We start from the raw sequence: 17,907 nt of genomic DNA, 5'->3' as shown, positions 1-17,907 counted from the left end.
TTTTTGAGCCTATTATGGCCCTATTACCTTTTGATACAGGCATTTTGGTCTGTTATTTTTTACTTTACCGCATTTATAGCTACACTGGTGTACATGGTTATTTTACTTTCCCCCTCCCAGTCTGTCCTGTTTGTGCTTCTATATTGCGACTTTGCTATTTATATAAATGTCTGTGGATTTGATTAATAATAAAATATTGTAATTTTTTACATACTACTTGAATCGGTTACTCCTATTATTTCTCCTTGTTATAATTCAATCAGCATGATGGAGTAATATCAGCTGCCCTTTCCTCGCTAACACTTCCTCCTGAACTAATGAGAAGCTCACTGAAAGGAGCAGAGCATTTTGGGGCAGGTTTGAAATTTTGTGTAAATGATTTTTCCGTAATTAAGAAAATTTTCATAGAAAGGAATGACTTTGCAATGTTTCGCAATTGATCTTTTTACTCTTCATAGCAATCAAGAGTCAATGCAAATGGCCACTATAAAGACTGAAGCAGAAAAACTTCTGAAAACCAAAATTGGTGTCAGTCTCAAAACTTTTGGCCATGACTGTACATTGTGTCTTTGCTGTTATCGACAAATCATCTTTGCATTATTTTCTGTGATACCTAACAAGATGCGAATAAAACCGCATTTCCACATCTGAAACACACATCATTTACTGCATATTTAGTACTTAATTAAAATTATTAGCTTGTACTTTTCTTTTATAGAGATTGTAAATTTTGCTCATCTTTTAGAAATGATTGAGAATAGATATACTGGTGTCCATTCAAATAATGACTGTAATTAGTAAGAACCACTTTTATGCATTTTGGTAATTAAAGTGCATTATATTTATGCATTATAACAGATCAACATCCTGTGAGTTCTCATGGTAAGAATACTGTACATAAACTCTATTCTGAAGTGTCCTTTGCTGTATATACTCCTGTTTTTACGTAGGTCAGAGCGACACTTTAAATTGCTGGTCTTTAAGAGGATATTTTTCAATAAATATTAATGTACATTAGTTAACGCAAGAAGTATAAATGATTAATGATGCCATTGAGAGACCAAAAGTCATAGAGACTCTTCTCTGATTGATGTAGAGAAATTGAGCAATAACATTGCTTCATGCTTTTATTTTTATTTTTTTTTTGAAAACATAAAAAAAAGTATATTCCCAGATCACGGAATTGATATACCCTATATTATGCCGTCCTATTTTCCTTTTTCTTGTGTTGCTATCTTTCTCTGTGTTTTTGATTGTCACTTTAGCTACTAGATATAAAACACCAATGCACTTACAACAATTCCACACCATGAGGAAACCAAATTTTGCCCCCCTGAAGAAGCCGAATTTCAGCAATACATGTGGGGTTTTCCTTGTCTCTTCCAAGAGCTTTTTCTTTCCAATTTTTTTCTTATCATTTAACTCAGTTTTTCTCTCCACTAGACTGTTATTTATCCATTATATATTTTTTGCATTTGTTGGTCACATGTTTTCCATGAATACTTCCCATGAGGTAGTCTTTTGTCTATTTATTTGAGCTTAGACGATTATTCCCATTGTGGCACATTGGTTTTATGCATGTTTTTAATTGGTTTTAATTTCTCTGTATCTTGTTTTTTTTTTTGCATTACTGAATACAAATATTACATTTTAGAATGTGTCTGTCCAAACATCGTTTCCATTTTCTGCTTATTTTTGCTATGATTATTTACTATGCAGTGAGCATTCCCTACTATTTTGGTGGTGCCCGCATTCTCCAAACTAATTGTATATTCACAGTTCAGCCATAACTTAAAAAAACATAGGCTAAGGCTAGTTTCACACTAGCATTTGGAGGTGCAGTGGATGCTCGCCATGAAGCTCCGGCCCCTGCCACACCTCCTCCGGTCAGCTCCGCCTATGGGCGCATGCCGCTGCATGCGACCTGCGTACTCTATCATTAGCATTGGGTATGCAGACCGTGTGCAGGTATGCTTTGCCGCGGCATGCGTCCATAGGCGGAGCTGACTGGAGGAGGCGTGACAGGGGGCGGAGCTTCATGGTGAGCATCCGCTGCTCCTCCAAACACTAATGTGAAACCAGCCTTAATGATGTGCAAATCCTTTGTGAGCTGGCAATACAGCTTTGAAACTTTGATTCATGGACTCCACAAAACACGTAAAGGTGTCCTGTAATGTTGTACAAGTTCCAGATGATTTTGCCATGTGGATGAGATCTTAAATTGACTGTCTCAATAATAAAAAATTAAACAAAATCTACTTACACTGTCAGTAAATGAATGAAGGATGCCCAGGTTCCTATCATGCTCTTTTCCTTCTTTTAGCTTTGAGTACAGAAAGTCTGGCCATAACCAGGGCATTTTCTGTCTACGGTGGATGATATCACTCATTCTTGATAAAAGAAAAGACAAAAATGAGTCTAAATGGGCCTCACACATCTTTGGACACAGCATGATTACAAACTAATATCTAAGCTAAATGTGATTATGTGGTTCTGTTCACTGTACTATCTAGATTTCCTATTAGAGGCTTTCGTCTGGGTTTCTGTCACTCTTGATAGCAATTATTTTGGAATCTAAATACTAAAACTAAAAAATTGATACAGCACTAGAGTGCCAACTAAAAACTAGAGGTTCAAAAAAGAATTTTAATGGAAATAAATGCTTAATAGCTTATTTCTTTATTCATTTTCATCCCTTGTCTGCAGCTCCTATACATACACTGCATGTCAATACTTCACATCTGTTCTGTGGACATGATTTAGTCATCTCACAGTGTGAAAATGGGTGTTTTGGGTTGTAATAGTCACCTAGGCAGGTTAGCAATGTAACTATTTTTATTGCTACATCCACAGCCTTAAAGCAATTCTGGGTTGATGGTCCCAATCCAATGTCCTCCGTCCACAAGATACCATCCTGGGGCTGATATTTCCACTGCGCCCATGCCAGGCGATACCCACTGTCTCCCAACTTGGTTGGCCAGCAGCTGTTTTATCTCCCGCCATTATAGTCTGCAGTCGCCGTCCATGTTGCTCCAGACTGTGGATGCCACAACAGTAGCATGAATATCCAACTCCAGCCAGCAAAAACTCCTCCATTTCCTCATCAGTGTCCTAAATACCCCAAGCCGCTCCCTGGAATTGAGCCCGGCCCTAAACCTAACTGTGCATTGGTGGAGGTATTTTCCTCAGGCTGAGCCCATCACCTGGGACTGCATGTGAGTCTTCCTGTGGTGAAACTCCACTGGGTCTACTATCCCCATCCACATAATGGGACTAGTGACTGGGAGAACAATGGCTTGAGGCCCCTGAGGCACTAATGAGAGTAATAGAATGATTTATTTACCTGATTACCAATCTTGTGTCTGGCCTTATGTGTACATAAGATCCAGCCTGCACGTCTTCCTTTGATTAGGGCCCCATTACACGCTTCAATGTCCCAGCGATCCCACCAACGATCCGACGTGGATGGGATTGCTGGGACATAGTTAGCTGATCGATGGTGAGCTGTCACATAGACAGACTCACCAATGATCAGGACCAGTGAGCAAGCTGGTATCCAAGGTAAACAGAGGGTAACTAAGAGCTGCGCGGCTCTTAGATACCCGCTGTTTACCTTAGATACCAGCGTGCACGCTGGTTTCCAGGGTAAACTGTGGGTATCTAAGAGCCGCACTGCTCTTAGTTACCCGCTGTTTACCTTGGATGCCAGCTCCCAGCGTCGCTAATTGTTGGTCTCTCACTGTCACACGCAGCGATGTGTGCTGCCCAGCGGGAGACCAACGACAGATTTATGGCCCAGACCATTAAGCAGCGATTAATTATCAGTCAACTGATCGTTGCTTGTTGCTACATGTCACACACAACAATGTCGTTTCGACATCGCCGCAACATCAACAAACTGGTGACGTTGCAGCGATATCGTTCACAATATCGTTGTGTGTAACGGGGCCTTTACTGTCACTGAATGAAAACATTGATTCCTGAAGCTGAACTGAGGAGCAAGCAAAGTTTTAATAAACCACAGCGAGCAAATCTCTAGTAAAACAGAACAATAAGATTGATTTAAATGGTGCTACGTGCTGGAGAAAGTCTGCATCCCCTAGAGCCGTGGAATCTGCTTTACGTGCATTGGTCCAATAGTCTTTAGAACAAAGCCAGCTCCTCACACACAGCATACCTGTATGTTTTTTTTGGTGACTTTTACCCAAAAATAGTGCACAGTTTGCTGTCTGACATATTTATTAACTCTTTGTCCCCAATACCTAAAGACTGGTGTTTTGTATGCCAGTCTTGGTGAAAGATTCGCTGGAATAAAATACAGCAATTACATTAAAACATTTTCCCATCTTAATGATTTTGGCCATATTTCAACTGTGCGACACTGCAGATTTTGCTCACCAGTTATTGATTAGAATATATTTCTGAGATAATTTACACCAATATCATTCATGCACAAATTGTGTGATATTTCAACCAACTTTATGGCAAGTTTCTGGTTATAACTGTTTGATGAATAGGGGCCTTTGTATTAGAATTTACAGCCCCTTGTGCCACACATGTAAGTTGGTAAAACTGAAGTGAAATGTAGGCATAGCTTAGAGCTTGGCTGGGGTTTAGGTATACCTTAAAATAAAAAGGGAATCTGTCAGCAGACTTTTGCTATGTAATCTGACAGTAGCATAAAGAAGTGATCGAGACCCTGTTTCCACTGATGTGTCACTTAGTTTCCTGGATGCAGCAGTTATGATAGTCTTCTTTTCTCTGTTGCAGATTTAGCAGAGCTCAGAATGTTATAACTCCACTCATATTACTGACTGGCAGCTTACTATGTGTAATGTTCATTGACAGAAAAGCTTCTAGATGCTAATCAGTGCTGGGGGAGTGGTTAGACCAGGAGACACGAGACGCCTAGTCCTGTGGCGATAATTTCCTGCTGATGGATTGAAATTAACGAGCAAAAGACACAGCCTAGTAAGTGATACATCCCTACACTCAGGTTCTTTTCTCCAACTCTACCAGGAGGCCCAGGAGGTCCCTTCTAACTCTACGATTCTACGTCATGGTGCTCTCTAATTACATAGCAAAAAACATGTGACAGCTTACCTTTAAAATTGTTGCTGAAAAATTGTACATTGAAGAAAAAAAAGTCAGACCCTAGTATTGAAAAAGTATGTTGTATTTAGCCATTATATTTGGCAATTCTACATGTTGTGAATCACAACAATTTGTGATAGATAAAATGCAGTCATAAATTTGTTGCAACAGTTGTAAAGTAATTTAACTGAGATTTATATTTAAAATGATGCCACTTTTGGCAAATGTAGGTCTAAATCAACACTCATATCAAAGTTTACATGCTGACGAGCTTGCATAGCTAAAAATACTTGCGTTTGTATGTGAACGTAGCTTCTGATGCGTTTTCACTGTAGGGAGAAAATCATGCAAGACATGCTGAGGCACTGAAGTCCGGAGGTCATGACCTGTTCTTTAGTAGATTGAAATTATAGACTTGGAATAACAGATTGTCTAGTCTAAATGTAAAAAAAAAATTGACAAGTCAGGAAAAGAAAGAAAACTTACTTATAAATTGCGTGTATATATTCAGAATCGCTGTTACTCTGGGCATATATTTTCTTTCCCATAGCAGTTTCTGGAAAACCAACAAGAAGAATACATTACTAAACGAAAAAATGAAACTGAATATGGTATTGAGAGATAGATAGATAGATAGACTTCTAAACCTACCAGATATTATGTCCAAAGCACAAAGAGTTACATCCATAAAGCAATTGAAAGCTTCTTTGTCCAATTTTTCCTTGAATTTCTCCACCAACACTTTTGATTGCTCATTCATAACCTCCAAGAATTCAGACAGAATCGCAAAATGAAAAGTTGGAGTTATCATTTTCCTTCGGGAATGCCACTTTTTACCTGTACTAGAAACATTTTAAGAAATACAGTATCATATGACTTATTTATTTTGCACAAACTTTTATCACTTTATTATATATACTGTTGTTTTATTTATGGTTGTTCAACTGCATTGTAATGTGAAAATAGTGAATGATATTTCTTATGCTACTCATATACCAACCAACCTTTTCCTTAGGTCTCAGAGGTTCCACAAACCTATTGTCCTTATAAAGGTAAAGCTGATTGTTTTTGTAGGATTTCGTGAAGGTATCAGTTGGTTTCAGATGTATACCAAATACAAATAGTCAATTTCATCCACAATTGGTTGCTGTCTATACAATATTTTCATGGGGAAATTACGGAAGCAAGTAGCTAAAAGCATTTAGTTATAATAATAAAATAAAGAAACTTATTATTTCTCAAAAATACCACACATTCAAAACTTATACATTGATCTATCATAGCAGAGAAATAATTTATGAAACTGAACATGAGGTTCTTAGTTTAACATTTTGATCAAACTGTATGAAGGCCACTGCCACGTCATGGTGAACCGCTCAGTGAGTCTATGACCTTAAAAGTGTTGCGCCATGCACTGATCACACCGCAGCAATAGTGCATGAGTAATTAGGCAAGTGACCTCATGCCCCACTGCATCCAAACAGATGGAACCCCTCTTAAGCCCCCGTTACACACTGCGATATCACTAGCAATATTGCTGTAAAGTCACCGATTTTGTGACGTAGCAGCGATATTGCTAGCGATATCGCTATGTCTGATACTTACCTCCGACCGGCTCCCCCGCTGGTTATCGATGGTCGCGCGAGAAGGTCCTGGATCATTTCTGGACGCGGGCGGGAGGACGTCAGGATCGCCTCATCTGACAGGTAAGTAGCGACCCCAACCCCTGCGATCTCGCTGGTGAGATCTGCCTGTGTGGCAGCTCACTAGCTACCACTTAGCGATGCACCATTGATCCTTATCGTTGTCGGGATCGCTGGTGCATCGCTATGTGTAACGGTACCCTTAGTCTTCTGCTAATTAAAAATGCCTGGACCAAATAGGAGGAGTGCTGATCAAAGTAAAACAAAAGAAGAGGGGACAGACCATGTAATACACACATGGTCACAATTGTTGGTGCCCCTCGTTTAATGACAGAAAAACCCACAATGGTGACAGAAATAACTTGAATCTGACAAAAGTAATAATAAATCAAAAATCTTTGAAAATGAACAAATGAAAGTCAGACATTGCTTTTCAACCATGCTTCCACAGAATTTTAAAAAAAATAAAATTCATGAAATAGGCCTGGACAGAAATGATGGTACCCCTGAAAATAAATGTGACAAAAGGGACATGTTAAATCAAGGTGTGTCCACTAATTAGCATCACAGGCGTCTACAATCTTGGAATCAGTGAGTGGGCCTGTATAGAGGGCCACAGATACTCACTGGGCTGTTTGGTGACATGGTGTGTATCACACTCAACGTGGACCAGAGGAAGTGAAGGAAAGAGTTGTCTCAGGAGATTAGAAAGAAAATTAAAGACATACATGTTAAAGGTAAACGTTATAAGACCATCTCCAAGCAGCTTATGTTCCTGTGACTACAATTGCACATATTATTCAGAATTCAGAGTCCTCAGTGGTTGATACCTTTTAATGGCTAACTGAAAAGATGGTAACAAATTGCAAACTTTTGAGACTACTCAGGTCTCTTCATCAGGCATTGACTAATACAACATCTGAAGAATCACATATTTATACACAAGACAGCACAGCAAAAATGCAATAGATAAGACAAGTGACGCGAAGCAGAATTATCATTGTGGCAGAGGGAGAAACATAAATATTGGACCAGTTCATAGATAAGGAGTCTGGATTTTTTATTGTCCTCTGATTGGGGTTTCCTAATGTGTTGTGGTGCCCCCACAAGGTCTTAGAAGCAAATTCCTTAATTGATGTAAAAAGACATAAATCCTTCCGACACATTCATTCCAGCATTGAAAGCTTGAACTCCCAGACTCTTGTCTCTCTCTGGCATGTGAAGTTACTTTTCAATACCAGTAACTTCATATCCATGGTGTTATGATCAGGCATACAAAAATGTTTTGCCACAGGTAGATCCATTCTTTTTTCTCTTATTGTGTGACAATGAGAATTCATCCTTGTTCTAAGCTTTTGCCCTGTCTCCCCCACATACAGACCCCCAGTTGGACATTTAGTACAAATAATTAAGTACACCACATTAGATGTGATGCAGTTGAAAGTACCTGGGATCTTGTAGTCCTGATGTGAGTTGGGGATCTTTACCTTGTCCGTGGTCATTATAAATGGACAGGTTTTACATTTTTTCTGGTTGCAAGGAAAGGTTCCTGCAGCTGTTGGAGAGGACAGGGAGCTTCTGACAATGATGCTTCTTAGATTTGGGGGCTGCCTAAAGCACAGTAGTTGGGGGTCTGGAAAAATGTATTGTAATCGGGCATCTTTTTGTAGTAAAGGTTGTAATTTACATGCAGCTCCCCTTAGAACTTCCAGATTTGGGTTGTAGGTGACTACTAGAGGCACCCAGGTTATTTTCTTCTTTAACTTTGAAATGTAGCAGGTGATTCCTTGATATTATGGTGGCTCTTGTAATTTGGTTTTCAATTGTTCTTGGATGGTAGCCCTGATTCCGGGTGCCTCTAGAAGTCACCTACAACCCAAATCTGGAAGTGCTAAGGGGAGCTGCACGGAAACTATGGACAGATGACACAAAAATGGAACTTTTTGGCAAGGCACATCAGCTCTTTGTTCACAGATGGAAAAATGAGGCATATCAAGAAAAGAACACTGACACTACTTTGAAACATGGAGGAGTCTCTGTTATGTTCTGAGGCTGCTTTGCTGCATCTGGCACAGGGTGTCTAGAATCTGTGCAGGGTACTTTGGAATCTCAAGACTATCAAGGGATTCTAGAGCGAAATGTGCTGCCCAGTGTCAGAAAGTTTGGTCTCAGTCGCAGGTCATGGGTCTTGCAACAGCATAATGACCCAAAACACACAGCTAAAAACACCCAAGAATGGCTAAGAGGAAAACATTGGATTATTCTGAAGTGGCCTTCTATGAGCCCTGACCTAAATCCTACTGAGCATCTTTGGAAAGAGCTGAAACATGCCGTCTGGAAAAGGCAACCTTCAAACACGAGACAACTGGAGCAGTTTACTCTTGAGGAATGGGTCAAAATACCTTTCAAGAGGTGCAGAAATCTCATTGACAGTTACAGGAATCGTTTGATAGTAGTGATTGCCTCAAAAGGTTGTGCAACAAAATATTAAGTTAAGGGTACCATCATTTCTGTCCAGGCCTATTTCATGAATTTTATTTTTGTTTTAAATTATATTGAATCATGGTTGAAAAGCAATGTCTACTTTCATTTGTTCATTTTCATAGATCTTTTATTTATTATTACTGTTGTCAGATTCAAGTTATTTCTGTCACCATTGTGGGTTTTTTTTTGTCATTAAACGATGGATACCAACAATTTTGACCACGTGTGTCTATCGTAGCTGTAGAAAAAGACATGGACAGCACATCCAAAGCTTGATCTTTTGCAACTAAGCAAAAATCTACAAAACTGTACATGAGGTTCTCTGTTTATTGTTTCATATTCTGATCAGATTGCATGAAGTCCACTGGCATGTCAAGATGAAACTCTCAGTGAGTCACTGACCTTTCATTTGGTGTTGGTGCTGTATGGTGGCCATTGTTGCTGGGGTTTTGTGCCTGTGAACTAGTGTGGCCTCAAGTCATGGAGATTGAGCCTTGCAGCTTTGCTGCTGTGGGGCACTAGGTCACTCACCCTTCTAGTGCACCGTCATTAAGCAGTGGTTGTTGCATGTCTGCGCATCCTTGAGATTAAGTGCTTCCTGAGAGGTTAACAGTGACATGGCAGGGCACTTCATACAGCACTGAGCAGAATGATAAACTAAGATTCTCACATATGTACATTTTTGGAATAGAATAGATTTTGCCGCAATAGATCAATGTGTATGTTTTGGATGTGCAGTCCATGTCTTTGTAAAGCGCTGCAGAATATGTTAGCGCTATATAAAAATAAAGATTATTATTATTATTATTATTTATTTTCTCTACAGCTATGATTTATTGCTTTAATATATTTACAATAAAACATAAGGATCTTGGCAAATACTCTTGACTACAAGACTCCTACTATTTAATGTCTACACTACTATGCTGATATTTTGTCTCAATGGTAACAGACTTAAAACCCAAAGTAGTCGGAACTTGCAGTTAAGTATTATTCCACATTGATAGTTTAGCAAGAAGGAAAGTCAGCGGGAAAAAGTAACACAACTGTCATATCAGAAAACAACAAAAAAATAAATTATTATTGATGAGAAGATTTTGGGATTATTTTGCTGTTTACCTCATTTCTATCATCTCTTAAACACTATAGGTGTTGATGGTGTGTGGGGAGGTTGAACTGACGGACAGGTCTGCCTATGGTGAGAGGCAGAGGGACAGCGCAGTGTAGGTACAGGGGCACTGAGATAAAGAGAAAGGGGTGCTGTGTTGCAGTTTGACCATTAGAGGGCAGTGGGGAGTGTAGGAGAGTGACTGTGTAACTGCCATTGGTCAAGGTAACTGTCAGGTGATAGTGGGCGGAGCTACCAGGACTGGGAGTATAAAGGCTGAGGGAAGGTTCTGGAAGGTCCAGTCAGCCAGGGGAGCTCACTAGAGAGGAGGATCTGCCATAGAGAGAAAGACTGTAAAAGCCTTCAGAGAGTAACTGACGGTTGAGACGGTCACGGGGGTGACCCAAAGGACAGCAGCCGCAGACGGAGACGGTCTGGGGGTACCAAGTGGACGGTGTACTTTGATTGGTGAAGCGCTGTGGTGGATGTGCCTAGGGCAGCCACAGTGAGGAGAGCCACAAAGGACACCACGATGGTGAAACTAAGAAGTGAAGGTACCCGAGTCTGTGAGCCATAGGACTGTGAAATTCCTGTGAAGAATTGCATCGGTCGTCAGAGAGGTGGCCAATAAAAATGGACCTGTTGAATATTTCTCCTGTCTCAGTCTCGTGTCTGTCAGTGACAAGAAGTGGGCCACCCCCCATTCCTGTTGGATCAGCGCTCCCCTCGCCTATCCTACAGGTGCAGACTCAGTTAATGGTTGAAAACTAATGCCGGCACATATGGGCAGGCACAGGAATGTTGTGTCTGCATTTATTACACAGCGGTTTGTTGATCTAATGCCAGACACCTGCATCATCATAATTTTTTCTGTGCCTGCCTGGCTTGTCCCTTGCCTGTGCCAACTCTGATGATCACCAACCTTCTTGCTTTCCATTTCCTTCGAAACTGGCTGCATTTCGCATTGACTTTGAAGATCCCCAATAGACAAAGGGCGGTGCAGAGCAGAATATGTGCAAATTGGTGTTGAATCTTGATCCTCCATCCCTTCTTGCATGCTCTTGAGGGGTTTTTTTTAAGATAAATATTACAGGATTGCAATGTTGATAACACACATGTCCCTACTGACAAATTGTGTTGCCTCTTCCAAGGGCATTAGTCTGATCTCAAATTAACCCATCTCCAGTTTGCATGATGTATGCATCGCTGTCATATGCTTCATCATCATGCAGTGTTTGAGATGAGTGATAGGACATATACTCCAATATGTCCTCCTCTTCCTACCAAATAACATGTTTGCCAGAGGCAAAGGAGGCAAAATGTGACCTGTGCTTGATACTACTATTGCGAGTGAGTAGCTCCAGTGGTGCTGTTTCTGGCAAAAACCACATTGTTATCAGTGATATTAGGGATTTTTTTTCTGTTGCCCTACCAAGTCCGTTACCCATAACACACTAAGCTTTATCAAACATTTTGTGCACAAGTGTAATGTTTAATTTGTTTCTAAAAAAATTTTATGAAATTAGCCAACCTCAGAACAATATGACATAAATTTGAAATGCTAGGCACTAGCAAAAGATAAACGAAAAGGATATTTCAATAACTGCCTGTGTGTGTGCATGTGTGCCCAAATTGACAATTTAAACAGGTGTGGAAAGACAAACCTGCAGAGGTAAATATCTCAATTTTCTGTAATGATTGATTTACACATTTTTAAGATAAAGCAAATGAATTACAAAAATAACCATGCAAAAACTAATTCCAGGACATAGGCACACACTACTCGTATATTGTATTTATTTAATATATGGCTGCCAAAGTGGAATTTTGAAATAGCTAGGGAAAAAGAAAAGTAAAACCTGTGTAATTTTGTTTTTTGTTCACTTTTCTTTTAATTTGGAGATTCTGAGATTGTTTTTTCGTGGCATATTGTACTTCATGTTAGTGGTAAAATTTCTTCGCTATGACTTGCGTTTATTTATGAAAAAACAGAAGTATGGCGAAAATTTTTAAAATTTAGCAATTTTCAAAATTTTATTTTTATGCCCTTAAATCAGAAAGATATGTCACACAAAATACTTAATAAATAACATCCCCAAATGTCTACTTTACATCAGCACAATTTTGGAAACAAATTTTTTTTTCCTAGGAAGTTATACTCGTAAGGGTTAAAAGTTGACCAGTGTTTTCTCATTTTTACAACAAAATTTACAAAACCATTTTTTTAGGAACCACATCATATTTGACGTCACTTTGAGGGGTGTACATGACAGAAAATGCCCAAAATTGACATAATTCTAAAAACTGCACCCCTCAAGGTGCTCAAAACTACATTCAAGAAGTTTTTTAACTTGTTATGTGCTTCACAGTAACTGAAGCAATATGGAAGGAAATAATGAACATTTACATTTTTTTCACAAACATTTTACTTCAGAACCATTTTTTTTTTATTTTCACATAAAAATAGAAAATGAACCACAAAATTTGTTGTGCAATTTGTCCTGAATACGCCAATACATGCTGGTAAACCACTGTTTTGGCTCATGGCAGAGCTCGGAAGATAAGGAGCACAGGTTGACTTTTTCAATGCAGAATTGGCTGGAATTGAGATCAGACGCCATGTTGCATTTGGAGAGCCCCTGATGTGCCTAAACAGTGGAAACTCCCCATAAGTGACACCATGTTGGAAACTAGATCACCCAAGGAACTTATCTAGATGTGTGGTGAGCACTTTAAACCCCCAAGTGCTTTTTCCAAAGTTTATAACGCAGAGTCATGAAAATTAAAAACAATTTTGTTGCACAAAAATGATTTATTAGCCCCCAAAAGTTGTTTTGCAATTTGTCCTGAGTACGCTGATACTCCATATGTGAGGAGAAACCACTGTTTGGGCGCATGGCAGAGCTCGGAAGGGAAGGAGCACCGTTTTGGAATGCAGACTGTGATGGAATGGTCTGCGGGCATCATGTTGCATTTGCAAAGCCCCTGATGTGCCTAAACAGTAGAAACCCCCAAAACTGACCACATTTTGGAAACTAGACCCCCCAAGTAACTTATCTAGATTTGTTGTAAGAACTTTGAATCCCCAAGTGTTTCATTAACCTTTATAACGAAGAGCCATGAAAATAAAAGATATTTTTTTTCCACAAAAATGATATTTTAACCCCTAATTTTTTATTTCACAAGGATAACATGAGAAATTGGACCCCAAAAGTTGTTGTCTGATTTGTCCTGAGTACACTACTACCCCATATGTGGGAGAAAGCTACTGTTTAGGCACAGGTCAAGGTACGGAAGGGAAGTAGTGACGTTTTGGAATGCAGACTTTGATGGAATGGTGTGCATGCATCTTGTTGCGTTTGCAGAGCCCCTGATGTGCCTAAACAGTAGATACCCCCTCAAGTGACCCCATTTTGGAAACTAGACCCCCAAAGAATTTATCTAGATGTGTTGTGAGATCTTTGAACACCCAAGTGTTTTACTAAAGTTTATAATGCAGAGCAGTGAAAATAAAAATCATTTTTTTCCACAAAAAATGATTTTTTTTAAGCCCCAGTTTTTTATTTTCACAGGAGTAACAGGAGAATTTGGACCCCAAAAGTTGTTGTACAATTTGTCCTGAGTACGCTGGTACCCCATATGTGGGAGAAAACTACTGTTTTAGCACAAGTCGGGGCTCAGAAGGGAAGTAGTGGCGTTTTGGAATGCGGACTTTGATGGAATGGTGTGCATGCGTCATATTGCGTTTGCAGAGCCCCGATGTGCCTAAACAGTAGAAACCTCTCACAATTGACCCCATTTTGGAAGCTAGACCCCCCCAAGGAACTTATCTAGATGTGTGGTGAGCACTTTGAACTCCCAAGTGCTTCACAGAAGTTTATAACATAGAGCCGAAAATAAAAAATCAAATTTTTTTTCCGCAAAAATGAATTTTTGTCCCCAAATTTTTATTTTCTCAAGGGTAACAGGAGAAATTAGACCACCAAAGTTGTTGTGCAATTTGTCCTGAGTATGCTGATACCTCATATGTGGGTATAAACCACTGTTTGGGTGCACGGCAGAGCTCTGAAGGGAAGGAGCATCATTTGACTTCTTCAATGCAGAATTGGCTGGAATTGAGATTGGATGCCATGTCGCATTTGCAGAACCCCTGATGTGCCTAAACAGTGGAAACCCCCCATAAGTGACACCATGTTGGAAACTAGATCACCCAAGGAACTTATCTAGATGTGTGGTGAGCACTTTAAACCCCCAAGTGCTTTTTCCAAAGTTTATAACGCAGAGTCATGAAAATTAAAAACAATTTTGTTGCACAAAAATGATTTATTAGCCCCCAAAAGTTGTTTTGCAATTTGTCCTGAGTACGCTGATACTCCATATGTGAGGGGAAACCACTGTTTGGGCGCATGGCAGAGCTCGGAAGGGAAGGAGCACCGTTTTGGAATGCAGACTGTGATGGAATGGTCTGTGGGCATCATGTTGCATTTGCAAGGCCCCTGATGTGCCTAAACAGTAGAAACCCCCAAAACTGACCACATTTTGGAAACTAGACCCCCCAAGTAACTTATCTAGATTTGTTGTAAGAACTTTGAATCCCCAAGTGTTTCATTAACCTTTATAACGAAGAGCCGTGAAAATAAAAGATATTTTTTTTCCACAAAAATGATATTTTAACCCCTAATTTTTTATTTCACAAGGATAACATGAGAAATTGGACCCCAAAAGTTGTTGTCTGATTTGTCCTGAGTACACTACTACCCCATATGTGGGAGAAAGCTACTGTTTAGGCACAGGTCAAGGTACGGAAGGGAAGTAGTGATGTTTTGGAATGCAGACTTTGATGGAATGGTGTGCATGCATCATGTTGCGTTTGCAGAGCCCCTGATGTGCCTAAACAGTAGATACCCCCTTAAGTGACCCCATTTTGGAAACTAGACCCCCAAAGAATTTATCTAGATGTGTTGTGAGATCTTTGAACACCCAAGTGTTTTACTAAAGTTTATAATGCAGAGCAGTGAAAATAAAAATCATTTTTTTCCACAAAAAATGATTTTTTTTAAGCCCCAGTTTTTTATTTTCACAGGAGTAACAGGAGAATTTGGACCCCAAAAGTTGTTGTACAATTTGTCCTGAGTACGCTGGTACCCCATATGTGGGAGAAAACTACTGTTTTAGCACAAGTCGGGGCTCAGAAGGGAAGTAGTGGCGTTTTGGAATGCGGACTTTGATGGAATGGTGTGCATGCGTCATATTGCGTTTGCAGAGCCCCGATGTGCCTAAACAGTAGAAACCTCTCACAATTGACCCCATTTTGGAAGCTAGACCCCCCCAAGGAACTTATCTAGATGTGTGGTGACCACTTTGAACTCCCAAGTGCTTCACAGAAGTTTATAACATAGAGCCGAAAATAAAAAATCAAATTTTTTTTCCGCAAAAATGAATTTTTGTCCCCAAATTTTTATTTTCTCAAGGGTAACAGGAGAAATTAGACCACCAAAGTTGTTGTGCAATTTGTCCTGAGTATGCTGATACCTCATATGTGGGTATAAACCACTGTTTGGGTGCACGGCAGAGCTCTGAAGGGAAGGAGCATCGTTTGACTTCTTCAATGCAGAATTGGCTGGAATTGAGATTGGATGCCATGTCGCATTTGCAGAACCCCTCATGTGCCTAAACAGTGGAAGCCCCCCAATTCTAACTCCAACCCTAACACCAACACACCCCTAACCCTAATCCAACCCTAACCATAACCCTAACAACAACCCTAACCCCAACACACCCCTAACGTTAATCCCAACCCTAACCATAACCCTAACTACAAACCTAACCCTAACACACCACTAAGCCCAATCCCAACCCTATCCCTAAGGCTGGTTTCACGTTTCGGTGTGCAGCTTATGATCCGCATAGATCCACATGCGTCATGCGTACAGATCTGTAACATGGTGTACGCAGGGATACGCAGCAACATGCGTTTGCATGCATCGCAAACGCAACATGTTGCATTTTTTGAGTCATCAAAAATCCATCAAATATGCGCAGGCAAGTGCATGCGGGTAAGTACATCAAAACAATGCATTACTGCCTATGGGAACGCATTGGAATGCAAGGACATGCACACGCATGCCTTCGAAAAGCATGCATACTTCAGACTGAACATGTCCAGAAAGTTGTTTTGAGCCACATCTCCAACGAGCTCCAACATCACAAGAATTTGGATACCAGTCTGCTCACCAAGTGACCTATCCAACACCACAACCATCACTGGACATTAGGACTGTTCCAACAGGACCGAGCTACACCATGCAGCCGAATGCAGCAGCCCAGCCTTCCACTTCCGCTATGCAGCCGAGTTCAGCACCCCAGGAACAGGAAAATAAAAGGCTGAGGAACCAGCAAAACAAAGGCCAGGAAAAGAAAAGTAGCGATAAAACATTACCCACACCCTCCACCCTCCACCCTCACCTCTGAATGTGTCTCTGTTTCCAAGTCTCTCCCCACCTTCCCTTTGTTCCATCCCATCCAATGTGTCAATCCCTTCCAACTTGTAGTCCATTCCTAATGTGTCCTCTACCCCCAATGTGTCCTCTGCCAATGTTTCTGACCCAATCCTCCAATTAACTGCCACTTCCCCTGTAACAACTTCCCCAACCTCTCTTAGCCTACCTTCACTGCCCGACACCACCCCAGGTCCACAATGTAACTCCCTCCCGCAGATCCCAAAAGTAAAGCCCTATGACCTGACTGACGTTACCTCGAGCATGAGAAAGTTCTCACGCTAGCAGTGCCATCAGAAAGGTTCTGGGAGTTCACAGCCAATGAGCTCAGTTCAACTCACTGTGGGAAAAGTTGTAATGCCGCTCGCACTGACGTCTGTGAGTTGAGCTGAATTGATTAGCTGTGAACTCTTAGAAACTTTCTGGCGACACTGCGATCATGAGAATTTTCTAATGCTTGAGGTGACATCAGCCTTCCCAGCCTTAGAATATCAGCCTCCAGATGTCTGCTTTAATTTGTTTGGTTGTCAAAATGTCGTTTTTTTAAGTATTTATTTAAATAATTAAATAAACTACGTGGGACCCCTCTATTCTTGATAACAAGCCTTGATAACACTGACAGCTGAGGGTTGCAGCCAGCAGCTGCCAGTTTTGCCTGGCTGGTTATCAAAAATACATGGAACCTACATAATTTTTTACATTTATGTATAATGCAGGCACTGGCTGATGAATACTCCCATCAGCAAGGCCTGCTCTAGCTGTTATCAGCAGTAGCAGGCGCACGAAGATGAGAGAAGTAGTCCCATCAGCCAACGCCTCTGACCATAAACTTTTTTCCATTGGTCACAGCTGAGAGCTCATGTTATCATCTGACAGATTGGCAATGACAGTCATGCCAACCCAACGGTCATGTGAGAGGGGCGCCAATGGGTGTGGTTTGTGATGTGCTTCCGGCTCCTGCATGACTTGACAGCGGCATTTAACATGTTAACTGCCATGGGTGGATCACGATTCTACCCGCAGCTGTTAGAGGCACATGACAGCTGATCAGGGGGAGGTGTGGCTTTTGACTTTCAGCTAC

General features: G+C 40.5%; 1 protein-coding gene across 1 annotated transcript in view; it reads right to left on the bottom strand.

Moving 5' to 3' along the window:
• Positions 1 to 17,907, bottom strand: part of LOC141092554 (cytochrome P450 4V2-like) — a 143,278-nt gene that overhangs the window by 83,380 nt on the left and 41,991 nt on the right. Inside the window, exons 4-6 of the mRNA XM_073578812.1 lie at positions 5,746 to 5,936; positions 5,581 to 5,650; positions 2,264 to 2,390 (exon numbers count right to left, since the gene is read on the bottom strand). Of these exons, the coding sequence (XP_073434913.1) occupies positions 2,264 to 2,390; positions 5,581 to 5,650; positions 5,746 to 5,936 (388 nt within the window). The remainder of the gene's footprint in view (positions 1 to 2,263; positions 2,391 to 5,580; positions 5,651 to 5,745; positions 5,937 to 17,907) is intronic.

The sequence above is a fragment of the Dendrobates tinctorius genome, unplaced genomic scaffold (assembly GCF_039654945.1).
Source record: "Dendrobates tinctorius isolate UK_male_01 unplaced genomic scaffold, ASM3965494v1 ptg000008l, whole genome shotgun sequence".
Lineage (NCBI taxonomy): Eukaryota > Metazoa > Chordata > Amphibia > Anura > Dendrobatidae > Dendrobates > Dendrobates tinctorius.
This window is presented reverse-complemented; position numbering and strand designations above follow the sequence as displayed.